The sequence below is a fragment of the Talaromyces proteolyticus genome, assembly GCF_021365285.1.
Source record: "Talaromyces proteolyticus strain PMI_201 chromosome Unknown BGW36scaffold_2, whole genome shotgun sequence".
NCBI classification, from domain to species: domain Eukaryota; kingdom Fungi; phylum Ascomycota; class Eurotiomycetes; order Eurotiales; family Trichocomaceae; genus Talaromyces; species Talaromyces proteolyticus.
Window position 1 is genome coordinate 564,269 of NW_025764278.1, and position 25,652 is coordinate 589,920.

General features: G+C 49.5%; 8 protein-coding genes across 8 annotated transcripts; 4 read left to right on the forward strand and 4 right to left on the reverse strand.

Annotated features, from left to right (window-relative positions):
• Window positions 1–416: 416 nt before the first annotated feature.
• Window positions 417–1,313, reverse strand: BGW36DRAFT_369019 (6-O-methylguanine DNA methyltransferase). The gene has a single exon (XM_046215067.1). It carries the CDS (start codon window positions 998–1,000, stop codon window positions 512–514), a length of 489 nt encoding a protein of 162 aa, XP_046076255.1. The 5' UTR covers window positions 1,001–1,313; the 3' UTR covers window positions 417–511.
• Window positions 1,314–1,411: 98 nt separating this feature from the next.
• On the reverse strand, window positions 1,412–3,744 carry BGW36DRAFT_369020 (uncharacterized protein). The gene has a single exon (XM_046215068.1). It carries the CDS (start codon window positions 3,620–3,622, stop codon window positions 1,544–1,546), a length of 2,079 nt encoding a protein of 692 aa, XP_046076256.1. The 5' UTR covers window positions 3,623–3,744; the 3' UTR covers window positions 1,412–1,543.
• A 227-nt stretch (window positions 3,745–3,971) lies between these two features.
• Window positions 3,972–4,504, forward strand: BGW36DRAFT_354667 (40S ribosomal protein S20; the record flags this gene model as incomplete). Its single annotated transcript, XM_046213549.1, has 4 exons — window positions 3,972–4,019; window positions 4,085–4,199; window positions 4,256–4,364; window positions 4,420–4,504. 4 exons carry the CDS (start codon window positions 3,972–3,974, stop codon window positions 4,502–4,504), a joined length of 357 nt encoding a protein of 118 aa, XP_046076257.1.
• Window positions 4,505–9,912: 5,408 nt separating this feature from the next.
• On the forward strand, window positions 9,913–11,226 carry BGW36DRAFT_369027 (nuclear pore complex assembly-domain-containing protein). Its single transcript, XM_046215069.1, has 3 exons — window positions 9,913–10,141; window positions 10,200–10,429; window positions 10,479–11,226. The coding sequence occupies exons 1-3, from the start codon at window positions 9,988–9,990 to the stop codon at window positions 11,025–11,027; spliced, it is 933 nt and encodes a 310-aa protein (XP_046076258.1). The 5' UTR covers window positions 9,913–9,987; the 3' UTR covers window positions 11,028–11,226.
• A 3,753-nt stretch (window positions 11,227–14,979) lies between these two features.
• On the forward strand, window positions 14,980–16,518 carry BGW36DRAFT_422810 (putative glycosyl hydrolase; the record flags this gene model as incomplete). The annotated part of the gene is made up of 3 exons (XM_046219757.1): window positions 14,980–15,321; window positions 15,387–15,836; window positions 15,886–16,518. The coding sequence occupies 3 exons, from the start codon at window positions 14,980–14,982 to the stop codon at window positions 16,516–16,518; spliced, it is 1,425 nt and encodes a 474-aa protein (XP_046076259.1).
• A 1,024-nt stretch (window positions 16,519–17,542) lies between these two features.
• BGW36DRAFT_333918 (uncharacterized protein) lies at window positions 17,543–21,482 on the forward strand. The gene is made up of 2 exons (XM_046212895.1): window positions 17,543–20,928; window positions 20,979–21,482. Exons 1-2 carry the CDS (start codon window positions 17,855–17,857, stop codon window positions 21,433–21,435), a joined length of 3,531 nt encoding a protein of 1,176 aa, XP_046076260.1. The 5' UTR covers window positions 17,543–17,854; the 3' UTR covers window positions 21,436–21,482.
• Window positions 21,483–21,489: 7 nt separating this feature from the next.
• BGW36DRAFT_333920 (uncharacterized protein) lies at window positions 21,490–22,329 on the reverse strand. The gene is made up of 2 exons (XM_046212896.1): window positions 21,977–22,329; window positions 21,490–21,883 (listed from the first exon to the last, which is right to left on the reverse strand). The coding sequence occupies exons 1-2, from the start codon at window positions 22,089–22,091 to the stop codon at window positions 21,744–21,746; spliced, it is 255 nt and encodes an 84-aa protein (XP_046076261.1). The 5' UTR covers window positions 22,092–22,329; the 3' UTR covers window positions 21,490–21,743.
• A 658-nt stretch (window positions 22,330–22,987) lies between these two features.
• On the reverse strand, window positions 22,988–24,793 carry BGW36DRAFT_422813 (uncharacterized protein; the record flags this gene model as incomplete). Its single annotated transcript, XM_046219758.1, has 2 exons — window positions 22,988–24,587; window positions 24,642–24,793. 2 exons carry the CDS (start codon window positions 24,791–24,793, stop codon window positions 22,988–22,990), a joined length of 1,752 nt encoding a protein of 583 aa, XP_046076262.1.
• Between the last annotated feature and the right edge of the window lie 859 nt (window positions 24,794–25,652).

Consider the following 25,652-nt stretch of genomic DNA (forward strand, 5'->3'; position numbering starts at 1 on the left):
CGGTTTGGTAAACATGGCCGAGATTCGCGGAGTTTTATATGGCCGAATGACTGATTGGAAGGTTACATTCCACAGCCTGCAAGGAGCATTGACTTGTGCAGCTGTTGGGAGCTATGCCGCGCTATACCCCTCATCATATTCATAATTCGGGGCAATGACATGCGTAGATGGGATAATGACTTCACTTGTGGCCAGAAAAGAGGTAGGCGGGGAACGATCGCCAGGTTTTTTGCCTCGAAAACGGCCCGTCGAGGAGACTATAACGCGATGGGATCAATCATTGGCTGGTGAACATTATAGTCGAGGCCCTAGAGAATAAGACTAGAGTACTTGAAGAGAAACAAAGCGGGGAAGAGAGAGGATCGACGGTGGCTTCGGCGACTTCCCCGTGCTTACAGTTACACTTCAATAATACATTTCAATATCATGTTATATTTTGAACGGTTAACAGTTTGCATCTCCAAGAATCACTAACAGACCAATCAGACAGCCAACGCGAAAGGAATTAAGCCTAAATACTTCCCATATCCACAAAATCAACGAAACAATCCCCTCTCGCCCTGTTCTTTTCATCAAATTCAACTCCCTCGCCGTCCAACAACTTCCTCTTCTCTACCGAGTACTCGCCGCCATTATTCCACGCGCCCTTGTATCCGCCCAACGTCCGGTCCGTCGCCAGCACCCTGTGACACGGCACAGCCGGCGCAAATGGGTTGGTTTTCATGGCATTCCCGATTGCGCGTGGCCCGGAGTTGAGATGGTTTGATAATGCGGAGTATGTTGTCCAGCGGCCGTGGGGCACAGAGAGGAGCGTACGGTAGACCCGCCGCCGAAACGGCGTGAGAGTGGGATGCGTGGCGACACGTGAAAGTGGTTTGCGTAGAAGAGCCAGGTCGATAGAAGGGTCTGGCTTGGTTCTGTCGTTGGTTGAACTGTGCAATCTAGAAGATTTGGAGACGGATGAAGGGGTAGCCTTTTTAACCACAGAGGTAGGTTCCATTTTCCTAGCCTTGTGATTTGTCGCTCTGAAAACTCTTGAAAATAATGAATATATATAAACGTGTTTTTCTTGACCGTCAAGAATCGTTCGATGATTTCTTCCTATATCGCCAAAATAGATAGTTACGCGGTACGCGTATGCTGACAAACAGGAGCCTCAATATCTAAAACTTCTTTCCCTTCGTATTTAAGTAGTCTTAATAGAAGGGATTCTCAAAAGTATAGATTGAGCGTGGATATTATGAATATTATCAAGAATAAGAAAAGTTCAGCGGGGGGAAGCCTTCGATTCCCTTTTGAACGATGGTCATGTCCAGATTGCGCTCAAACTGACCAATCACGGAGCGAACCGACACTCTAGTAGCAAGAGTGGCGGAATTTTCTTACATATGCTCGTATACTATCTCATTCCCTAACAATTAATCATAAATTCATGTTGTAATACATTACATGATCAATAAAACTTCCTTTGAACCTATTCTGACGCCTGGTATAGACGGTCTATATTGTTTGGCTATATAGTGAATGACAATGGCTGTCTATATCAAGTAGGAAGTGCTCCGGCTTTCGCCATCTTCTTCGCATGTTGGTCTCGCCGTCGATGATTTGCACCTCTTCCACGACCTCCTCCGCGTCCACCGCGATTCGGGCCACCGCGGCCGCGAGATAGAGGACCGCCTCTGCCTCTACCACGCATATTGCCTACAGAACGATCTGCATCACTAGTGCCATCCTCATCCTCAGCGTTCCCATCAACTTTTGGCTTTCGATAAGCTGTAGATGGTAGATCGGGCTGAGACGCTGCTCTCGCTTCTTGACCGCTAGAACTTCCAGCAAGAGCTAGCCTTGACTCGAGACGGGACTGCTTCTTAGGATCTCTTTGTAGCATCAACGCCCATCCCTCGATGGCCTCGTCCGTCATGCCAGTCTCCCGCTTAAGGGCCGTCCGCATTTGCGACCGACGCGTAGCAGAGTCTCGCGCAAACTGTGCCGGGCTCGATTTCCAAATGCGATACAAAGCCACGTCTGTCTCTTCAGCACGATTACGCTTTTCTCGTTCACCCTCAGCGTCGTCTGTGCCCGTGACGACGGTGTCGACGGTTCCACCAACGTCTGCTACATCATATGTATCATCTCGCTCATCGTCGTCTGAATCAAAAGTCGCCAACGCAGAGAGGATAGCAGCTTTGTTGGTGGCGTGTTGGCTTCGGTCTGCGAGAATGGAGTCGGCTGTAGAGTCGGCATTTGCGCGACCGAAATGTAACTTCTTTCCTCCCTCACCCGGCTTGGATCGAGCGGCTTGAATAATTTCATCTTCTTTTATGTCGATATTACGAATGAAATTTGGATTTTCGAAATATTCCGGTGGGGTGCTGTGAGGCTCCATCACGTCATGGGCAATGTGGGTATCGGGAAGAGGCTCCGACTTATCGAAGGACTTGAGCTCATTAGCCAAGGAATCTTCCAGTAAGTGGGCGATGATTGCTTCCATATCCTCATTGTAGAAGTCCAATAGTCGTAGAACATATCCAGCACCGAGGTCCGGGAAAAGCTCCTGGATTTGAGTAATCAACGACAGTCTATGAGCATGCAAAACACTCTCTCCTCCAAATGTTTCCTCTGCCGGTCCTTTTCCTTTATCTTTTCTCTTTTTGTGCCGTTGATGGCGATGGTGAAGGTGCTTCATCTCTTGTTGATATGTCCTCAAAGAACTCACAAGGTCCTGGCCACGTTTCTGCGGTGCAGAGACCAAGTAACGCTCTATTCTCACTAGCAAGTCTGTACTGCATACAAGGTCTGACAGTAGTTCAGGCGTCTTGCTGTTTTTCGTTGAAGAACCTACACCCGAGGAAACTTTTAGTGTAAACAAATGGTCCAATAAAAGGGACAGGTTTGGCTTTGACGCTTTGAGCAATGAGGTAAGCCCTACATAGGCATTTGCAGCAAGGGCACTTCGTAGAGCCTCGATACTACTCACATCTTTACTGCTGGATAAACTAGATTTATACGCGTCATGAAGAGAATCTAAATAATCAGACCCAGTCATCAACACGTGGCCAGCATGAGGAAGCGAGGAGGCCAGAACTGTAAGCCTCCGAAGCTCGGTGATCAAGTCAGATATAGCTGTTGCAGAGCCTCTTTTTTGGAGCAACTGCATGATTTCATCTTTCCCTTTCTCGACACTTGTCGAGGCCTTGTGCTCATAACGATTCCACACTTCAGATAATAATTCTCTGAGCGCGGAATTGGAATGATAACACTCGCTCAGATCACCGAGCAGCTTCCAGTCCAACAATTCATCAGGGATAGGAGTCACTTCAAGATAATACCTCCTCGTCAGGAGAAAAACCGACTTTCGTAATCTTCGCGCCTTCTTGTTGTCGTCATTATTCTGCCCCGCACCATGCAGCCGGGGATCGTTGTGAGCAGCAAAGTACGAGGAAAGAAACGAAACGCTGAAGCGATCCGTCTTGGCACACTCGCCAAAGTCATCTTTTTGGGAAATGCGTATACGCAGCTCTGTGAGAAGAATCCATGCGTCCAGTATGGTTTCCCATTGATTATTTGGAATGGCTTTTCGCACCGCAAACGGCGGGACGGGCACAGCGAGAGGAAACTGCATAGCTGGGAGACACTATAGACAGGCTCTCTGCAGTAAAGAGGAAGTGAAGGCGGCGCTCTAGGTGTTATATGCAGAAATTACACGGCTAGCCATGTCAACAACCAAGACCTCGCCGACTGAGCACAAATAATGACACATTATGAGTGGTTGTCACATGATTGGCCAGAGAGCATCCCATCGACTTAGTCATCCTCCTCCCTTTGCGCATGGCCGCATGGAGCCTAGCGCCGCCCTAACCGAGGGCGCGCCACATCAACTGTCATCACATTAATGAAACCCATAATTAGCCGCATTCAGGTCGTGACTGGCATCCAACCTCATCGACTCAATTTCAATCCCATCGATCATCATGTCTTATCAAAAGGGCGAGAAGGACTTTGGTGCCGGCGAGGGTCCCGTATGTCGAATTTTTAATTTTTTATAACGCAGAATTAATGTTAACATATGCTAATTCTTCTATAGAAAGTGCACAAAATTAGAATCACCCTCTCCTCTCGCAAGGTCGCTTCCCTCGAGAAAGTGTGCCAGGAGCTCATCGAGCGTGCCAAGACAAAGTCTCTTACCGTGAAGGGACCTGGTGAGTTACACCAATGCTATTTCACGCCGACACAACTAATTGAGGTCCGTTTCCAGTCCGTCTTCCCACCAAGACTCTCCAGATCTCCACACGTAAGACCCCCAACGGTGAAGGTTCCAAGACCTGGGACAAGTTCGAGATGCGCATCCACAAACGTCTCATCGAGTGAGTTTCAACATCAAAATACCGGTGGGATATTACTAACGGGCAATAACTACAGCCTACACGCCCCTACCGAGACCGTCAAACAGATCATCATCAACATTGAGGCTGGTGTTGAGGTTGAGGTTACCATTGCTGCTTAAATAACTTGCTTCTTGTTTTGGTGTCGGATTTCGCTGGGTATGGTATGGGCTATGACAATGATGATGATGTTTATGATCGGTTGCGACAGTCTATACTACCTTCAACAGAACTAGCCAAAATGACGGAAAAAAATGGTAAAGGCAAGAAAGCCATTTCACTTTCGTAGGATCGAATGATTATCACTAATCAGATAAATACTTGGGATCCGTTAGGTCGAATGGCTTATACGTAATGCCAGGCAGCGTGATGTTATTGACGCGGTAATTCCATCCATCCAACACAACATTTGAAGGCTCCCAGATATCACCTAGACCTGAGAGTGCTCTGAATCATGACCAGAGTAATTTATTTATCTCTCAATCAATTATATAACGAAGCCATTCGTTAATGATTTATATTATGCGTTCGTAATATAATGAATTGCAATCGGAAACCTCAATGAAAGTCATCTATTTCATTCAAGGTGATAAATAGGCATTCTCCAAAACTCCTAAGCGCATACAAAAGTGCGTCGTAATCATCAGTGACAATCAAGCCCATCCGAAATTGAAACAGCCCAGTCCGTCATAATGAACCTCCCTACGGGTTATAAACATGAAATCACAAAGAAGGGCCCAGTATATATGCAAAGCGCGAGAAATGCGTGTCTCATGACTGCGAGGCCGTTGCTGTTGAACGGCCGTTGATGTAGTCTTGGTTTTCCACCGTCACACTCTTGGTCATGTGATTGACCTTGTAAACACCAACGAGACGAGCCGCGAGTTCGAACTAGGATAGCACGTTAATACTTGATGGTAAAATCTTTTAATTGGTGAACGTACCATGTTGTTGCGAAGGGAAATGACAATGAATTGTGCATTCTTCGTCCTCTCTTTAATGTATGCTGCCACGATAGAAACCTTGCAAGTTTGTTAGTTAATGCATTAAACATGAATTGGATTAGACTTACGTTTCGGAAGTCCAAGGCGGCGTCGATTTCGTCCATCACATAAAGAGGAGTTGGCTTGTAATGATGCAAAGCAAACACAAGGGCAAGACTAGAAAGCGTCTTCTCACCACCTGATAGATTGCTAATGTTCTTCCAACTCTTCTTTGGAGGCATAACAGAAAACAAGATGCCTTCTGAAAATGGATCAAGAGAATCAACTAACTCCAATTCGGCATTTCCACCCATGGTAATCATTTGGTACATCTCCTTCAGTCGTAGAGAGATTGTGCTGAAGCCTTCCATGAAACCAGTCAAACGAGCTGATCGAAGACCATCCAACCGGGTCTTGGCAGCATCACGGCCTGCTAAAGCCTCATTCAGATCTGCCGATCGCGATTCGTATTCAGCCGCACGACGGCGATACTCTTCGATAACAGACAGATCGACTGAAGCATTCTGTGTCTTCTCCTCGAGTGCTGCAATGACTGCCTTGAGTGACTCTTTGTTCATGTCCTGAAGCTCATCGGCAGTGAATGTTTGCAACGCAGACGCCTCCTGGTCTTCTCCCAAGTCGCTGACATTCTGTAGCGCCAGTTTTTCCAGTTTCTCCTCCCAGTATCGACTGCGCTTTTGGTTTTCTGCGAGGATCTTCTGATTTTCTTCCAATTTGTTACGCATCTCGATTTCTTGGGCACGAGTTTCATTCAATTCAGCAGTCTTCTCGTCAAGTTCCTTCTTCAACGTTTTGAGATCGCTCCGTTTCGTTTCAAGAGCCTAGATATGGTTAATAAATGAATTGGACAATATCTTCACAGATTCTCACCTCTTGGGCTTCCTCTGCTTTTTGTCTTGACCCTGAAGCATCATTCGCTTGACTTTTGATGTCTTCATCTAATTGTTCCATCTCAGTATTCAGATGCTCGCTCTCCTTTTCTGCCTCCAGACGAGCCTTCTCGTGTTTCTTGACAAGTTTCTCGTTCTTTGACTTAGCAACCTCTGCGTTAGAGATTTCCTCCGAAAGAAGATTAATTTGTTCCTTGAGGCCATCAACCTTTGCTTTCTGGCTTCTCAGACGCACACCACCAACTTCCATAATCTTGGACTGGAGTTCCTGGATCTCTTGCTCGATACCAGCCATATCAGACCGGAAATTCTCGACTTCCTCTTCCAAGGAAGCCTTCTGTGTTTCTAGTGCTCGTGCTCGGCTTTCATCTGACTTGGAGGGTTTATGTTCAACACTCAGCTCCTTGACACGTCGCTCGGCGTCTGCCAGACTACGCTTGCCACTCTCTATCTCGATGGCTAGTTTTTGGATCTTGGTTTCGAGTCGGGGAATTTCTTCGGTCTTTTGTCGAATAGAGACCTCTAGTTGGCGCTGTTTTTCTTGGAATGCTTGCAGCTTCTTCTCCATATCGTCACGGTCATGCTCTAACTTCGAGACTTGCTCTTTCGATGTCTCGGCAACTTGTTTAGAGGACATTCCACCTTTGGCAACACGTGTACCACCACCGCTCATAGTACCAGACATGTCAATAAGCTGTCCATCAAGAGTGACCACTCTCCACCTCCGAGCTCCATAGGCAATTCTGTTTGCTTGTTGTAAATCTTTGGCAACGAGTGTATTTTGCAATACACTATAAAAGGCGGCAGCAAATCGGGGCTCCTTAGGCTTGACCAAATCGAAGAGTCGCGGAACACTCTCAGGTGTGTAAATGGAAGACATGTCTCTGTTGGGTAGACGGTCGAGTAAGATGAAATTTGACCGGCCAAGGTTGTTCTTGCGGAGGTAATCAATACATTGTTGGCCAACTTCTACCGTATCGACCACCATATTATCGAGAGCTGGACAGGCGGTAGAAATCGCAACATCATACTGTTCGTCAATGGTTCCTAGGTTACCAAGTCTACCGTGGAACCCATCAATACGTCCTGATTCTTTGAGACGCATCAGACCAGACAGCACGCTGCCTCTATTCTGTGTACTGGCAAAACTAGCTCGAGCTTCCTCCGCTTTTTGTCGCGCACTGGAAACCTGTGAGCGGAATTCAGGCTCCTTCTGAGACAGTTTCTTGAAGTCCGTTTTCAGGGACTCGACTTCATCCTCGAGCTGGCCCTTTTCCTGGTGTTTTTCCTCGAGGTCTGCTTCTTTGTTGGCAAGACTCTCCTTAATTGAAGCAATTCTTGCCTGGGCTTCCTCGAGGGCCTTTGCGCCAGCATTGCTCTTCTCTTTGAGGATATCGAGTTCGCTCTGTGCAACAGCAATAGATGAGAGCTTTTTGTTGATCTTAGCGTTCCACGGCTCCAAAGACTTTTGTTTCGATGCAATCTGGTCTGAAAGTCCTTGCGTCTTTCCTTTCAGGCTCTCTCGGATCGAAAACAGCTCCTCCTCTTCAGTTTTCATCTCGTCTTCAAATTGGGCGATCTCGCCCGACTTCTTCTCAATATCGTATGCGTGCTTTTCCACCAGGCTATTGCACTCAGAAGCTGCTAGGCGACTAGAATGCAACGTCTTTTCGAGCTTCTTTTGCTTTCCTGCCAAAAACTTCCTCTTCTCATCAAACTTGACATTTTCTTTGTCGTATTTTGCCATCTCTTTGACCATAGCTTGTGTCGCCTTTTCCATGGTCTCGTATTCCTTGACGCTGCGTTTGTATACCTTCTCGAGCTCTTTGATGCCAGACTCGTTGCCTTCGTGCTTCTCAAGCTCCATGTTCAGCAGTTCCTGCATCTGCATGATAGCTTCTTCTGTGACTTTGGTGTTATTCTCACATTCGGAAATATAGATCTGATACAAAGCAGATTGTTTCAGAACCAGATCATTCTCGTCACGAATATAGGCGAGGGCTTTGTTCTTCTTGTCTTCCAGCCCCATCTTTTCCTTCTCGACGTGCTGGACACGGTTGTTCTTCTCCACGCAAACGTCGTTCAATGTTTCGACCTCGGTTGCAGCCTCATCAATCGGGGCTTTGTACTTGGATGTGCCGATAATGTCTTCGAGGTATTCGAGAAGACCATCCTCGTGCTCGTTGGCAGCTTTAGGCTTCATTTGGGCAATAGACTCAACCTCACCCTGCAAAATGAGGAATCGCTTGTGATCCAAGTCGATCCCACGGTCTTTAAGAAAGGTGGTAACAGTAGTGAAGTTTGCCTCTTTGGCGTTCATGTAGTATTTGCTCGAGTTGTTCTTGAACGCTCGTCGTGAGACTACCAATTGCGATTCTGGAACAACCTTGTGGACGCCCCCTGGCATATCCATAATTTCTTGGAAATGGACTTCGACTTCGCAGAAAGTCAAGTCTGGAAACTGTGCTGAGTTGTGAATAAGGGCGGAAATTTTTCCTTGTCGCATTTTACTGGCGCGGAAACCAAACACAAACAGCAATGAATCGATCACGTTAGATTTGCCAGATCCGTTTGGTCCAACCACAGAAGAGAATGAGACATGAAAAGGGCCAACAACTTGTCTGCCAGCGTAACTTTTGAAGTTCGTAAGCACTAGGTGTGTGATTACCATTCGTTGACGGGGGCCGGTCGGCTCCTCTACAGTGGGAACTGTTAATGATCGAGACTTCAAAACAATGTCCATTGGCTTTTCCAGGTTCGTTGACATGGGGTTGATGATGGAAATCTGCGATTTCTGCTCTCCGGAGTCCGGCTTGGATGGCGCGGGGGATTTGTTGACCGCCGATTGGGTGATATCGGAAAGAGGACTGGTGAATTCTCGGCGCGTTCGCGGAGATGCTTCGGGCGACGCTGAAGGAGAAGGAGTAGGAAGTGAGGACAGTTCTGCAACAGGCGTAGCTGAATCACGGCTCTTACGAGAACTTGCTGCCCTCTTTCTCTTCTGAGCTGCCCGAACTTTCTCAGAGGGCGATTCAGGCTCTTCCTGAGCTGCTATGACCGTGGAATCCTCTTCTTCCTCCTCCACAGTCTCAGCAATCTGCGATGGTTCCTCCTGCTGCTCCGGCTCTTCCTCGTGCTCGAGCTCAGGCTCCGGTGCGGGCTCCGGCACGGGCTTTGCTGACCTGCCTCTCCGACCACCTCTTGCAGCGGCGCGCTTTGGGGGTTGAGCTGGCGCTTCGGACACTTTTCGCCGCCCGCCTCGTCGCGGGAGCATCTTCGTTGCGACAGGTGTTGTCTCATCGTCGTCCTCTTCGACGTTGGAGTCGGAGGGAGTGGGCGTGACGTGACCCAATTCTTCTTCTTCGGGGACTTCCTCGGCGACTTGAGATTTTCGAGCCGCGGCGCGTCGCGACGGCCTGCCTCTGGCGATGGAAGCCATGTCGAGATGCTGTCGCTCGCGATGGGGGGATGATATGATGTATGATGTATGGATGTCGAGAGGAAGGAAGGTTCCGCCGCTTTGTTGTTTTGGGTGCGCATTGTTTATTCTGCGCCCAAAGAGGAAAAGCTCCCTTTTCTGCCTCCCTCTGGCCAGCACAAGCTCCTCACCGCCTTGCCATTGCCCCAAACACTGCAGGATCGCAGCTGCCAGTGGCAAAATAATATTGGATTATTCCAGTCGCGCAAGAGACATTGCGCCGCTTCAGCAATATGGCGTCGTGGGAATCCTTCGAATTTACGTTCCAGTTCGAGCCAAATTATGCCCACGACAAAAAGACCCTCGACCGCATCACCGCGAACCGTCGCTCGTTGCAAAACCAGCTGTTCATCGATCGCCTGCTCAAGCTAATGGGCGTAAAGTCAGGTTTGGATCCACATACGTTTCTAGATTGTTCAATTGGAATTCTAAGATTCAGAATCAGTGCAAGAAGCATACCCGCCGAAAACAAACCATGCCCTTCGAGATCTCTACGAAAAAGTGCTCGCTTCGTCGTTCCCCGATCACCAAAAACAGGCAGTGATCTATTATCTCCTTCGAGATTGTCGCGGCTCAAATGAAGCTCTCATTCAGCTTACACGAGAGTGCCATCTTCCGGAAAAATACCAGCTTTTCATTGATGGTCTCTGGCATCTAGACCGGCTCGAATTCAGAGTATGTTTGGCCACTTATGTACAGGGCAATCTACTAATAGCAGTCGCAGCGAGCCTTGGAGTACCTCACAGAGCCTTCCCTCATTCCCACATTTCCCGACGAGATTCTCTCAGTCCTGACCCAGCAGAATCTACCGAAACACGATGACTCTCTAGCGATAGCCTACTACCTTACAGTCTCTCCACCACTCGCATCTGAAAAGGTCCAGCAGTCGTACTTTGAGACGCTTTGTCGCGCAAATATTACCGAATCATTCTACTTTGCTCGGAAATACGACCATGATCGACGACGGCAATTCCTTGAACAGCTCGTTGTTTTTGTTCATAAAACACCCGCCGGGCAGTTGAGAGGCAGTCGCGCAATGGAACTTATCAACTTGCCATTTGACGAGCTAGAAGAATCATGGTTTGAAGAATGTTTACTGAATGGGAGAGCTGCGGCGCTTTCGGGGGCGAAGGATACAGTGTTGATGCGAAGGCTTGCCAGTGGTAAAATGCAAGATTTGCCGCCGAGCGTGGAGTCATTAGGCGGACGTAAGATTGATGGCATCAATTGGGACGATCTTCGCCAGAGTGTCGATAGCAAAGGTTTTGTGTGACGAAATATACGATTACGATTTCTCTTGTTTCTGATTGCAAAGCTCTTCAAATGTTATGGAGCTCAAGTGGTGTTCTGGGAGGCGTTGGGTGGCGCATTCAATACTGCATAGCACTAGATGAAATAGCGTACTTTAACTTCACTTTTCCATTGCCATTAATGTTGAAATTAATGAGATAATTTGATTCTTTAACTCTCTGGGTTTAAATATTCTCTTCGATTTAAACATTGATCATTTAGCATGTCAACTGGTACATCAAACAGATTTATCAACCAGGTAGATATCTTGAAAAATATATATGTACATGTAATTGACCTGTCAACAGCCCCAATCAACTCGATGTTGCTACCGATGCCCTTCATAACGCCTAAAATAGGTTTAAATCAAAAAAAGCTTCTTTAATTTATTTCCCAAGACAACGTCAAAGAAAGCCGTAGCACATAGACACGAGGCTCTCTGGTGAGAGTCCAGGGCAGCTTAAGCTCAGCCAATCAGCAGGCAGCCAGGACGCGTAGCCTGACGAAGTTTCCTCGACAGCACAGCGTCTTTCTCTCCCTCAGTTTCCACGCGACTGTCCACCAACTCCTATGAATCGCACTATCTAACTTGGAAATACCCAAGGAGTCTATGGTCCCAATGAATACGACATAATGACAGTCTGTGTGTTTTTCCAGCAAGGTCGCTGCAGATACGGAGGTACGGGCCACATCCCCGACTGCGATACAGCTTCATTGTTAATGACTTGACGACCAGATCGATGCAGAAATGAGCACCCAGGCCAGGTCACTGCCGGCTCGTCAGCGAACCGCTTCAGTGCTCTAAGTTCTGCTCCTAGCACCGCGTCGACTGCAGGCAAGTTCCGCCCATTGTTGTGTCATGTCTCTTACCTGCTCTTTAATTCGATTATTTAAACATCAGCGTAACATTTTTCAAGAAATGCACACTTATTTTGGGTCATTAAATTTATCATATTATCACGTATAGTAAGAGTATGGGCGTGGCTGACCAATTCGGACTAACAGGACGTCCCCCGCTACAGCAAGACAAAAATATCAGGTGAGTAATTTCGAAGAATTTACATTCGAAACTGTTTTTAACGTGACTTTTCAGCTACCACGTTACAGCTGAAGGCATACAAGCCGATCTCACACCAGGCAAAGATTTACCATCATGGGTCTTCTCGTCTTATGGTCCTGGCAAGAACGCGCCGAGGCAACTCTTTGGAGGACCGTCTCGCGAGCAAAGCTTCGAGGAGATGAGGCTACGACACTATGAAGCTGCTGCCTCGGGAAATATGAACAAAGCAGTCGAAGAGGCCCAGAAACTGCATGAAGAGGCGGTGAATCAAATCCAAGTGATACTGCGCGATCTCAATGGCGCAGTCAAATACGTTCTCGATGGAGAAAACGAACATCCGAATCGGAACGATATTGTAGAAGGGAAGACCTCTACAACGTCAGCGTTTGGTCAGCTAAAACCCTTCGGGCAGCCTGCCGCACCTTCATCTACGCCGGCATTTGGACAGCCTAGTGGACTCGGTAAGCCTTCATCTGCACCAGCTTTCGGGCAGCCATCGAGCTTAGGGGGACCAAAGCCTGGGTTTGGACAGCCATCAGCATTTGGACAGCCCTCTGTACTAGGATCAAACCAGCCTGCCCTTGCTAAACCGGGGTTCGGACAGCCTTCTTTCGGGCAACCTTCCTTTGGCCAGCCGTCATTTGGACAGCCGTCAGTTCCAGGAAAGACGGCATTTGGACAGCCTAGTACGGGACCACCACCATTTTCTCAGGCTACACAAGTGAACCCATTATCAGAGGCTGGTGCAACCCCTTTTGGTCAACCCTCTACTGCGTCCCCTTTTGGCCAACCAGCCACGACCATGTCACCGTTTTCACAAATCAGCAACCAGCCCGCATCTACAGGCGGAGGGTTTGGACAGCCACCTGTACTCGGAAGTGGAGGTGGATTCGGCCAGCCATCCCAACAGACTGCTTCGCCCTTTGGCCAACCTCAATCACTGGCTCAGACGACGAGTCCATTCTCGCAGGCGCCTAGTATTGCTCCTAGTGGCTTTGGCCAGCCACCACCAGCCGTGCCGCAAGCAAAACCTTCTAACCTCCCCAAAGCACCACTTGGCCCTAAGCCAGTTATCAAAGTTGACCCAGGCGAGCTCAATCCGATTCCCGATCTTGCAGGCGAGACGACTCGGGATCCAATGACACAAAAGTTGACTCGATGGAAAGGACGACCGGTTGAGTACAAGGACAATCACCCACGATATCTTCACCCGCAGGATAATAAAACCTGGGTACGCATATTTTTCCCAGACGGACCGCCTGAAACCGCCACGCTTCGAGATTGCATCGGTAGCGATGAAGACTACACGCCAGAGATCACAGAACAATATCAATTTTTTGTACAGAACGGGTACTTTAAGGACGGGAAATTTCCGTTTGTTCCGCCAAAGACGGAGTGGGTTTCTTTTGATTTTTGAGATTTTTGAGATTGTTGCGTTGTGATGCTTATTGAATGGAGTTCAATAATGAATGGCCCAGGACTGGCGTTTGCGAGGTGTTGTTACGCTTTTCATAGATTTGTATGGTGACTCGCCGGTTGGTAGTATTTTAATGAGAAAGAGGAATAGAAGTGGGAATAAGTTTAACTTGATGGTTGTTTATGAAGCGGAGGAAGGAAAGAAGGAGGGTCAGGACAGCGTACCTTCCTCGCCTGCACCCTGCCGTTGGGACCACTACTTCCTATCTGATAACAATAACCTGACAATCAAAACATCACTTGGTGCAGAGTTGATGCATCATACAGCAGTGATTGGGGTGTTTACTACATATCTGACATGTCTTCAAAACTCAGGTTACCTGCTTAGATAGAATTCAAGCTGACGATTTGTTAGGGCAGCAGACGACTTATCGTGACGGCCAACAGACATTTCGGTGGCGCATCGAAGTCTGCGATGTGAAGATGAAGGCTAGTCAAGGGGAGCATCGCTTCCTGCTTTGGGAAATTATGTCATTGAATTCCCAGCTCGACTCTTCTTCTCCACTAGGCTGTTCTAGAACTAGCAACAATTCGTGCTTACTATCCGTAGGAGCCGAATGACGAGGAACCAGAAGGTACTGGTTAAAGAACGGTCTGATATGCACATGTCTGCACAGTGCTCGCATTTTGATACTATAGATATCCTACAAGTACCTTTCTATCGGCGATACTTGCAGGCTCAATAGCGACTGGAAGACTGGACATATCAACAATCACCCGAGACGAACATGCGCTTTACATAAATTAACGACTTAATGTCGTATTCCACCAACGCGGGATTTATTGCGTTTCTCAGCCCCCCATAGGCGCCCGCAGAGAGGCGGCTCTTGGCGCGGCTCTGACTGGCTCGCGGCGGCCGGGGTCAGGCTTCAGATGGGCTCGTTCCTCCAACGTATCCGAGGCTGGGCTCAAGACTGACTCTAGCCCTCTCTTGGCGCTTGCCTAGCGTTCACTGCCACTTCAAGATCCAAGACATCTCATGTCACACGTGCCCCAGCACGCCGTTCAGCGTTAGTCTCTGATGCCCCATACGGCATGCTAATAAATTAATAATGCTAATCCTCCGCATAATGGCCGAGGGACACATGAACCACCTGCGGCTGTACTTCCGACTCTGCATAGGGTCGAGATTATTCATCTCGCCTGACTCGACTCACTCGACTTACTCGATTCACTTACCACCAAAGTCGCCCCGAAGACTCCCTCGCACTTGATACTCGACTGCTACCTCTGACGCTGAAAGTCGTTGCGCCACATCATAGTTGATCTGCTATGAATCAATGAACGTTGACGGGTGGCGCCTCTCCTTTTGCGGCAACCTGCTGTTATTTTTAAAATTCGGACTGTGTATATATTCGCTGTATCGACCTGACCGGCCTTGCTGTATTAATATATAATCATGCAACTTTTCACGCCCCTCGTCGTGACCCTGTCACAAACACTGCTACTCGCTCCGTTGACGCGAGCGATCACCATCGATGTAAATGACCCAAACTCCTTCAAACAAGGCGCGGCGACCGTGGCCAGCGATATGATGACGTTCTACGCCGACCGAGACAGCAAGCTGATTCCCGGAAAGTTCGACGGAACGTGGTGGGAAGGCGGTGCTATGTTTATGGGGTTGATGCAATATTGGCACTGGACCGGCGATGCGACCTGGAATGAACAAGTGAATTCTGGTATGGTCTGGCAAGCTGGCCCGAATGGGGATTTCTTTACATCCAACTATAGTAGTTATTTGGTGAGTGAGAAACATACAACTTTCATTCACCCTTCTCTCTTGAGATGAAACTAATGCAGACACAGGGCAATGACGACCAAGCCTTTTGGGGCCTGGCTGCCATCACAGCCGCAGAACTCAACTATCCGGCAGTTGCCGATGCCCCATCTTGGTTGAGTATGGCACAAGCTGTATTCAACGAGCAGGCTAGCCGGTGGGATGATACTACGTGCAAGGGCGGGTTGCGCTGGCAGATTTATCCCATTCAGTCCGGCTACAGGATCAAAAACGCGATTTCCAACGGTGCGCTGTTCCAGATCGCTGCACGACTAGCTCGGTATACTGGAAATCAAACATACTCAGATTGGGCTGAAAAGATCTGGGATTGGAGCGCAACGACTCCGTTGCTGAACACGTCGGAATGGCATATTGCAGATACCACGACGCCGGCTACGGACTGCACCGACCACGGGGATATTCAGTGGACTTATAATTACGGCACCTATCTTATGGGTGCGGCATATATGTATAACTTTGTAGGTCTTACAACATGAATAACCCTTACATGTTCTAACGCAGCAACAGACAAATGCTGGGACTAAATGGAAAAACGGGGTCGACGGTCTCCTGGCCAAAACCATTTCACTATTCTTCCCCAGCGAGTACGGTGGAAAAGTCATGTCCGAGGTCGCGTGCGAATCGATTGATACGTGCGATCGCAATCAAATCTGCTTCAAGGGGTTTCTCTCAGCGTGGCTCGCCACCACTACACAATTGGTACCATACACTCTGGGAGAAATCAAACCATTGCTACAAGGCTCAGCCGTGGCTGCAGGCAAGCAGTGCACCGGTCTCAGCGACGACGCGCATTGCGGAATCCAATGGTATAACCCGACCTGGGATCGCTCGTCAGGAATCGAACAGCAAATGGCCGTTCTCGGCATCTTCTCAAATAACCTGGTGTTTTTCGATGGTAGCAGCAGCTCGCCTAATTCGAACTACACAGCCCCGAAGCAACCGGCGCCACTTACTGCTGGCTCGGGTGGTAACAGCACGAGCAACCCCGGCGCAGGCGCAAGTGAAGCACCTTTCGACCCGAATGCCGGGTTGATGAACATTGGGACTGCAGACCGCGCAGGCGCAGGTGTTCTCACCGGCGTGTTTGGTTTGGCATGGATTGGGATGCTGATATGGATAGCCAAGGATGTTGGTGAATAGTGATATATTTATTTGCATTTCTCCTGTTGACTACGGTTCTGCCTGTAACATTTTGCTGGAGTTTGGGTTTTACGGGTTATTTTGCATCTAGGGACGGATTATATTAGCGAGATAGGAGCCGAATTTAAAAGCCAGTGTATATATAGCCCTCGTGAATTGATGATCATAATTACTTGTGTATTTATCAACCGATAATCAGATGCGAATAGTAAATACCAAAGCGTAAATATCCAACCAGGACATTCGGCCCCTTCCCAGTGGAGCGGCGGCAGCGGATCGACCGGGCGGGTGAAACACGGGATTGGCGCACTGGCCGATAGTCTGGTGGCAAGTTTTGCATTAGATGTCGCTTCTGAAAGCACTAATGGTCTAGTATTATTATTGTTCACTATTTTCAGCTGTGCGCTTCGACGACCCAGTGTTGGTTAGCGAGCGGCAGCGACCTGACGACTGAATTTTTCAGACGGTGGACTCGCCTCGCTAGTACTTGAGAGCAGAGAGAGTAGGAGAGGGATTTGGGTGCTGACCTGAGGATGTTATTGGTGGAGCTCTGAAACGAGGGTTAAAGTTCAAACTTCACGTAAATGCATCAAAGAGTGGTAGACATTGGACAATGGACCACGTAACCACTATTTACTGTGGGCAGGGAATGATGCTGGTGGGCACACGTCAGACATAACCTAATAATAATAACGGTGATGGTGATTAGGGTAATGGGAGTTGCACAGCCCGAGATATGCTCCGAGCTGCCAGGGATTGGGAACATTTGACCAGAGTGCTGTTCGCAATAGAATAGCATAGCATAGCCACAGTAATGGCAATGGCAGAGCACATGCTGTGTCAGTAATAAATATAGTCACTATACAGTATGTGTGACTGCAACTGTAATAATACACACACTGTGTAAGGGGAACATTTCCACGCCCTTCCAGTCCCGCCGCGCCTAGCCCAATCAGGCTTGGCGGCTGCCACAAATCCGTGAGTGGATTAACCCAGCCAGCAACTGCCAACCCCAGTCCTGCCTGCTGCCTCACCCGCCATAAGCAAGTAGTTAATAGATGTTTTCTTTCTCGCTCCTTCATCATACCATTTGTACTTCCCACTGCTACGCCACAACTGCCCTGATCTTTCCCCTACAGACAGGCTTGTTCATCCGCCAGTGACGAGCTTTTATATCGACCCGCCTCTTTTGGGTACAAACTCCGGTCGAGGTCGTCCCCGACCTCATCAACTCATCACCTCTCATCGCTCCTCCTGGCTCCCTAGACTCCTGCTGGCACATGAAATGAGTCCCTCGCCGAAAGTCACCGCGACCGGTCTCTCTGCTTAATTCACCATGCGCTGGCGGCTGCCTGGTCGATCGAGGTCGCTCCCGGCCAGCGCCGCTATCGTCCTCCTCCCCTCCCTCCTCCTTACAGCTCCGCAGCAGCTGTCCTACGCCCAGCAACACGATGCCGCCGTATCATCGTCCGTCTACACCGCGTCCAGCCCGACCGGACGCTCCGTGATTGACGAGTCCCGGCATACCTATTTTCGAGACACACACCCACATACTCACCCGGACGTGAAGAAGAATCCGGACAACGATGTGAGCGCCCTGGCGACTCTGGCTCTGGCTGGCTCTGATAGCCATGCCGTTCGAGCCCCTCCTGCCCAGCCTGGCAGCCCGACTGCTGGCCTGGTGTCGCAGCTTCAAGCGCGGTCCCTGCAGGACTGGGAGGTTGAGGACTTTGTTCTATTGGCGACCGTCGATGGCACCATTCACGCACGAGATCGGAAGACCGGCGCCCCGAGGTGGGCGTTGGAAGTGCCCGGTAGCCCAATGGTCGAGAGCATTTATCACAACCGCTCGTCTCCCAGCTTCGACGCCGATTCCTCAACCAACGATGACGACTTTCTCTGGATCATCGAACCGAGTCGGGATGGCAGTCTTTATATATTCCAGCCTGGCCCCGAAGGTGGCCTCCAACAGTTGGGTCTGACTGTGAAAGATCTGGTCAACGAGACCCCGTACTCGGGAACGGTACCACCCGTGACGTATACCGCCCTAAAGGAAACCACTTCGTATACCGTGGACGCACGCACAGGGAATGTCCTCCGTGTGTTCAGCTCCCGTGGACCAATCACTCCCGAACAGGGTTGCAAGATAGATAGGCCTGGAGTGGATGGGGAGGGTGATTGTGAGTCACCAACTGGCACATTGACCATCGGTCGAATACAATACGTCGTTCGGATTCAGAATACCGAAAACGGAGAAGAGATTTGCACGCTCAAGTACTCCGAGTGGGCGCCGAACAATCGTGATATGGACCTCCAAAGCCAATATCACCAGACGATGGACCAAAGTCACATATATAGCCTGCATGATGGCGTTGTTCTCGGCTTCGACCATTCTCACATGGAACGAGCTCGATACAGTCAGCGATTTTCCAGTCCTGTAGTGCGTGTCTTCGACGTCGCACGCCCAGTCAATGTTGACTCTTCAGACTCACCTCTCCCACTTGTTTTATTGTCCCAGCCGATCCAGCCGCCTGACCCGGACTATGCAACTACGGCCGACTCGCAGCACCGGGTCTTTATCGACTGTACCGAGACAGGTGGCTGGTTTGCTATGTCCGAATTGACATATCCACTCGTAACTGGCCGTGCAGAGCTGGCACAATGCTACAATAAGGACTTTTTCCGTGACAGTCACTCGTTGTTGACATTGGACCTCCAGCGTCAGCGGAAAGCATTGGTGGGTGTTCATTCCCTCAACACACCATCTGGCGGCATTGGCCCGCGGCGAAGTATGCATAGTGTTACTGGCCCATCAGCAATTGGCGGTGGTCCCAATGGCACTCCTCGAGATGTGGTTAGCTCTCCGTCATACCTGGCTTCTCCGCCAGCCCTTCGTCAGAGTGTTATTATTCGCACTGGTTGGGAAAATAGAACTGATATTGTTGTTCTGGTAATTCTTGCTCTTTTTGGATATTTCATCTACGTCAATTCAGGTCTTTTCCAGGAGCAATTGAAGCAGAAACTTGATTTGAAGAATATTCTCAATGGATATGATCAGCAATTTTCGACACCTCCTGCATCCCCGATTACCACTACGTATCCCCAAGGGTCGCATCCACTAGGCGTTCAAGCTGAGCTAGCAACTCCGAAGAAAGCTCGTGTGCAGATCGATGATCCAGAAATTATCGGTAGAGACTCAACTCCCCGAGGAACTCGAAGTTCTTCGCAACAGCCCGACCCAGACTCAACACCTCGGCTTCGATTTCGCGAGCCATCTCGAGGGCCTGATGATGAAGGGGATGAGCTGAACCTGCAAGATTCAGGATTGAAGAAGAAGAAACGCCAACGAGGTCAACGAGGGGGCAAGTCTCATAAGCGTAAAGCGAAGCCGGGACCAGAAGGTGGCAAGGCCGAGAATCCGGTGGTGGAACAAATACAGTCTCTCGCCCCACCACCTGGTCTTGAGCCAGATATCCAACTAGCTCGCCAGGTGTCTAACGAGATTCTTGAGATGGACGGGGCCATTCGCATTGGCCAGCTCAAAGTCTATACAGATACAGTCTTGGGTCATGGTAGTCATGGAACTATTGTTTACAAAGGAACCTTTGACGGACGAGATGTGGCTGTCAAACGTATGCTTGTTGAGTTTTACGATATTGCATCACACGAAGTTGGCTTACTACAAGAGAGTGATGACCACGCAAACGTTATTCGATACTACTGCCGTGAACAAGCTACTGGTTTCTTGTATATCGCCCTAGAACTGTGCCCTGCTTCATTGCAAGATGTAGTTGAGAGGTCGCAGGACTTCCCTCAACTAGTCAACGGCGGATTGGATGTTCCAGACGTGTTACGGCAAATCACGTTGGGTGTGCGTTACCTCCACTCACTTAAAATCGTACACCGAGACTTGAAGCCTCAGAATATCTTGGTTGCGACGCCACGAGGCCGCAGCGTAAGTGCACAGCCAGCTCTTCGTCTTTTGATCTCCGACTTTGGCCTGTGTAAGAAACTTGAAGACAACCAAAGCTCTTTCCGAGCGACAACTGCGCATGCAGCTGGTACCTCTGGATGGCGGGCTCCGGAGTTGTTGGTGGATGAGGACCAGCAGTCGGCAATGGCCATCAGTGGCAGCCACTCCAACCACACAGAGTCATCAGAGCCGGCAGTGGTTGACCCGCAAACCAACCGACGAGCAACGCGAGCAATTGACATTTTTTCGTTGGGATGCGTTTTCTACTACGTTCTTACGCGTGGTGGTCATCCCTATGACAAAGATGGCAAGTTCATGCGCGAAGCCAACATTGTCAAGGGCAATTACAATTTGGACGACTTGCAACGGCTAGGTGATTATGCGTTTGAAGCCGATGATCTCATTCGCAACATGCTCAGCCTGAACCCCCGTCGACGGTATGTTTATCTCTTCAGCTAATAGCTGTGACTACGACTAACGCTTATAGACCGGATGCCACTACTGTGCTCATGCACCCATTTTTCTGGGGCGCTGCCGAGCGACTGAACTTTCTCTGCGACGTGTCAGACCACTTCGAATTCGAGCCTCGTGATCCTCCGTCTGCGGCGCTCGAAACGCTCGAGTCCGTAGCAGAGGATGTCATGGGTCCTGACATGGATTTCTTAAAACTCCTCCCCAGAGACTTCAAAGACAGCCTTGGCAAACAGCGCAAATATACAGGATCCCGCATGCTCGATCTGCTACGAGCACTTCGCAACAAGCGCAATCACTACAACGACATGCCGGAGCATCTGAAAGCGCATATTGGCGGACTGCCCGAGGGTTATCTGCGGTTCTGGGCGGTGCGATTCCCGTCACTACTGATGAACTGCCATTCGGTGGTGGTGGATCTGGATTTGTGTAGGATTGAGCGGTTTAAGCGGTATTTCACGGCACCGGAATAATCTACTAGCTATAATCTAAATAGGTAATGAATGAATTATGATTGATGACTTATACAAGCAGTAGGACGTATATTTGATTTAAGTATGTATTCGCTAATCGACCGACAGGCGACCGACGATTCTTCTCAGTCGAGTTGACATCTAGGACTAGAGGGAATGCATAGAGCAGGCTGGGCACTTGGCCAGGCATGGGAATCTTCAATATTCCATATGAAAACACAACACAAGACAACACCAACAAAGAGAACAATAAACAGAAATACACCCGCTCCACACTGTCAACACAGTTTAGATAGTGAGGAGCTCGCCTACGCTCTCATTCTCCTCATATACTTTATCGCCAGATACCCGGCATACGCGGTGGTATACGTGCCGGCCGTGCCCACGATCCAGATTGGCCGGTGGATGTTGAGCGATGTGAGGAGCAGTTCTTTGCGAGATTTCTCTGCTGGTTGTTAGTCTCTTCCTTCTCGTGACTATAAGGGGAAGGGTAGGCAGGCAGGGTAGGGTTGGGCTGCCGGTATGAAGGGGAGGAACGTACCAGCCTGCCAGAATCGGCTGCGCCAGCTTGACCCGACTTGCTCACGGGCCCGGCTGGGGATCTTGAAGATCTCGCGCAGGATTTGGCCTGCTTGGGAGGCAACGGCAGAGGACATGTTTGCTGGTGGATGGGATGATGATGCGTGTGGTTGAAAGGACCGCCGGGGTCTGATTGATATTGATATTGATATTGAGGTTGAGGTTGATATGAGATTGATATTGGTCTTGAGATGATGAGTGGAGAGGTTCTTGACAGTATCACAGGTACACTGTGGTAGAGGGACAGGACAGGAGCAAGTCACGCCACTGGCAGCCGGTCCCCTTTATACAGCGAGGGAGAGGGGTCAGACGATGATGGAGGGATGAGGGAGGGCGAGGGAGGGCGAGGGAGGGCGGGTGCCCAATCAATGACGACTCGATAGCAGAAGCGCAGCCAGCATACCACCACGCATGGCCGGCACCCCCGGATTGGCTGTCCGCTGGCTGCCCGGCCTGGCCATTGGATGACCCGGCGACGTAGTAGGCAAGAAGGGTGGCTGCCGCTCATACGGATTGGGTGGACGAACCCTGCACTGTGGGCCCGCTGTCTGGGGGTTAGTCGAGCCAGAGTCCGGGGTTGCTCCACCGCGCTCCACTCTGCTCCACCCCCGGACTCTCAATACACGTCCTCAATAGTGGCTTAATCTATTTGACATTTAAATATATTAATTAAATACATACAGATACATCCATATGGTATATATTTGTATATATTTGTATACTTATGTATATATATATGACTATATGTATTGGTGTCAAGGATATTTGGCTCTGGCGCGCTGCCCTCGGTTGGCGATTGGCGATTGGCGGTGGCTGCGTCACCTGTTTCATCCATGATCGATCATTATTAATAATAACAACAGTGCCAGTAATGACCATGACACGGCGGGGGTTGCCACTCGCTTACTATTATTGACTGATGGCACACTATTGCCTTGGGTGACTCATTGCGTCCCAGTTGGCCTGGTGATACTCAGTACTTACAACTCATAGAGGATTGAGAGGCTTCTGTGAGGTCGTCAAAAAACCGGTGAATCTGCTTGTCAATCCACTGCGACCGCTGCCGAATATTCTCCTCTCCCTGGATGCCCTCCTCTGTAATGTAAGCATCGATTAGCTCTGGCGGAACCCATTCAAAGTAGACGTTCTTGACCTCGACCCTTCCGCGACCGGGGACATTCCCCCCTCCCGCCTCGACAACGCCTAGTGCTTCTTCGCGCACCGTTTTCCTCCATGCTGCCATGACTTCCTCTACATCGCTGTTCTCTACCGCCGGATGGTAGTCAGGATCCGCGACCTTGTCCAGCTCGCTCAGCACGACTACTTTGCTGCGCGGGGCGACGTGTTTCGCTGCCAGAATGGCAGGCAGGCTACCTGTCTTGTTACTCACCGCCCCATCCTTTGCAATGCGGTCCGCCCCCAGGAGCAGCATATCCACGCCTGTGCATGCCAGCGCTGCTGAGGCATCCGTGTATATCGTTACGTGGAGTTGAACCTCATGTTCCCTATCTTTCCGTGACTTCTCATATGACGAGACGATGGCTGACGCCAGACTGACGCCTTCAAAGAGGGGCCGAGACTCCAACACGCGTAGCTCAACAGTGCGAATCCTACCCCCAGCCACAACAGTGTGGATCCTACCCTCAGCCAGCGCTGAAAGAAGCTGCAGGATCGACTCTCTTATTGTTGAACTGGCTGACAGACTGACAATTTTCAATGTCGTTTTGTCTCGATACTCCCACAGTTCGTCATCGACGTACACCGTAAACGCCTGAGACAACGCCGTCGTCATCGCCCTGCGCTTCTCGATTAGAGCGTCGATCAACCGGTCTACATTCTCTCCATCCGGCTGCAAATCGCGATACAGAGGCTCCAGTTCAGCCAGCGCTGTCAGCAGTGCACTCGCTATGGCAGCCCCCATAGATTCTCGTCCATTCATCCAGATATGCCAGGCGGTCAGTCGCGCCTTTCGCCACCACTCCTCCCAATTCGTTCCCACCGCATCCGAGTCAGAGGGACGCACGTCATTTAGAACATCTCGGAATATATTCAAAGCTATCGTAGTGAGTTCCCGTGCTCCGCTTTCGTGGTCATCTTGCAGCTGCTGCAACCCTTCTCTCAACCTCCTCCCCGCTACAGGACCGAGCTCATATTCAGGATAAACTTGAATTAGAGAATCAGCGATTCTCGGAACTAGCTTCTGCCCGCTCACCCTAGCCTCCTCTCCGTCCTCTAACAACCGCGAGAGAACCTCATCCGGGTCATACCAGTTGTGAAAACTGTGCTCCCAATCCAGCACAACTCCGTCAGTCTCGCCATCGCCCGCTATACACTCCTCATCCACCGTATGCCTGCGCGTACGGGTCTGCAATTTGAGTAAAAACGCAAAGGGGTAAATCGTCCACTCCCTGCCCACCGAGTAATCCTGAAAGGTAAACGGCCGGCCCTTGCGCCATAATTTGGCACTATCCGGTGTCAATGACGTCTCCTCTTTAAGCTCTCTCCACGCCGCGTCAAGGGGCGAGGCGTCCGTATGACGGTCGATACTGCCCGAGATAGGAGCGAGATAATGCCTGTCGCGTTTAGTCATTTCCACACACCCATATCATATCTAAGAGTAACCCAACTGATACGTCCGCACTTTATCACTTCGATGAAACAACGCGACCTCGGCCGCGCGGGAGTGGATGTCGGGATATTTGAAGAGGAAACTCGACACGATAGACCGTTTCTCTAGAGATGCTATTTGCTGCTCTGTCTGTGCTGAGGTGTTTGCCATGGCACTGATATAATATCAGAGATGATGGGATGAGTACTGTGGCTGATCGAATGGACGTTGATGCATGTGGTGCTGGAAAGTTATTTGATTGAAGGCGGGGTGACATCATGCGGCCGGGTTATCCGACGCAGCTTCAGCTGTTACATTTTTATAATGATGAACGAGTGAAATGATATACTGCTTTTTGATGTTATTTCACTCTCAATGTCTATGATATTTATTTTAATATTAGTGCCAGACGTTGAAATGATTGCTTCTTTATAAATTTGCTAAGGGAAATGAAAGTGAAGGTACGGTGGAAGTGAGATCCCGTTGAATGGGAGACGTTTAAGATGAAGAAATATTTGAAGCAAGTCCATCAACTTTAGTACGACTGTTGATTTTTAAAAGAGAAAGCTGGTGGATTTTGGTAATGGCCTTTAAATCATGACCTCATCATAGAGAATGGACGGTGGAATACAGTTGATTACCGGTGGTGTTCACATGTGGACAAAGGTGTTCAAGCTCGCGACTTCTCTAGGGCGTGAGAGGATTCCCTTCTCAAGACAAGCATCGGCAACATTCTCCTTCATGAACATGTAAACGTGATCGTATCTGAGGCGTGACTTGGTGTCGATATTCTCCGGCTTGCCATTCTTGATCAAGTGCTTGACGAGCTTGTCGAAACTGAGATTGGCGTAAGCGCCAGAGTCGAGAAATAGCTACTTTGAAAAAGTGCTAATCCACAATCATGAGGCAAGACAGGCGGGACTCAATAGCGCATTCCAAAGACATAATCGAAACATTAATTGATTTATACAATGATCATTAATCCACCGGCTTCCGTACACAGTAATCCACTGCCAGTAGCATCTCTGTC

Bases quoted from the DNA above. Each gene is read 5' to 3' on its own strand.
- BGW36DRAFT_369019 (XM_046215067.1), bottom strand. From the start codon at position 1,000: ATGGAACCTACCTCTGTGGTTAAAAAGGCTACCCCTTCATCCGTCTCC.
- BGW36DRAFT_369020 (XM_046215068.1), bottom strand. From the start codon at position 3,622: ATGCAGTTTCCTCTCGCTGTGCCCGTCCCGCCGTTTGCGGTGCGAAAA.
- BGW36DRAFT_369027 (XM_046215069.1), top strand. From the start codon at position 9,988: ATGGCGTCGTGGGAATCCTTCGAATTTACGTTCCAGTTCGAGCCAAAT. The intron at 10,142-10,199 runs GTTTGGATCCAC...ATTCAGAATCAG, and splicing joins GCTAATGGGCGTAAAGTCAG to TGCAAGAAGCATACCCGCCG. The intron at 10,430-10,478 runs GTATGTTTGGCC...TAGCAGTCGCAG, and splicing joins TAGACCGGCTCGAATTCAGA to CGAGCCTTGGAGTACCTCAC.
- BGW36DRAFT_333918 (XM_046212895.1), top strand. From the start codon at position 17,855: ATGCGCTGGCGGCTGCCTGGTCGATCGAGGTCGCTCCCGGCCAGCGCC. The intron at 20,929-20,978 runs GTATGTTTATCT...TAACGCTTATAG, and splicing joins AGCCTGAACCCCCGTCGACG to ACCGGATGCCACTACTGTGC.
- BGW36DRAFT_333920 (XM_046212896.1), bottom strand. From the start codon at position 22,091: ATGTCCTCTGCCGTTGCCTCCCAAGCAGGCCAAATCCTGCGCGAGATC. The intron at 21,884-21,976 runs GTACGTTCCTCC...ACTAACAACCAG, and splicing joins CAGCCGATTCTGGCAGGCTG to CAGAGAAATCTCGCAAAGAA.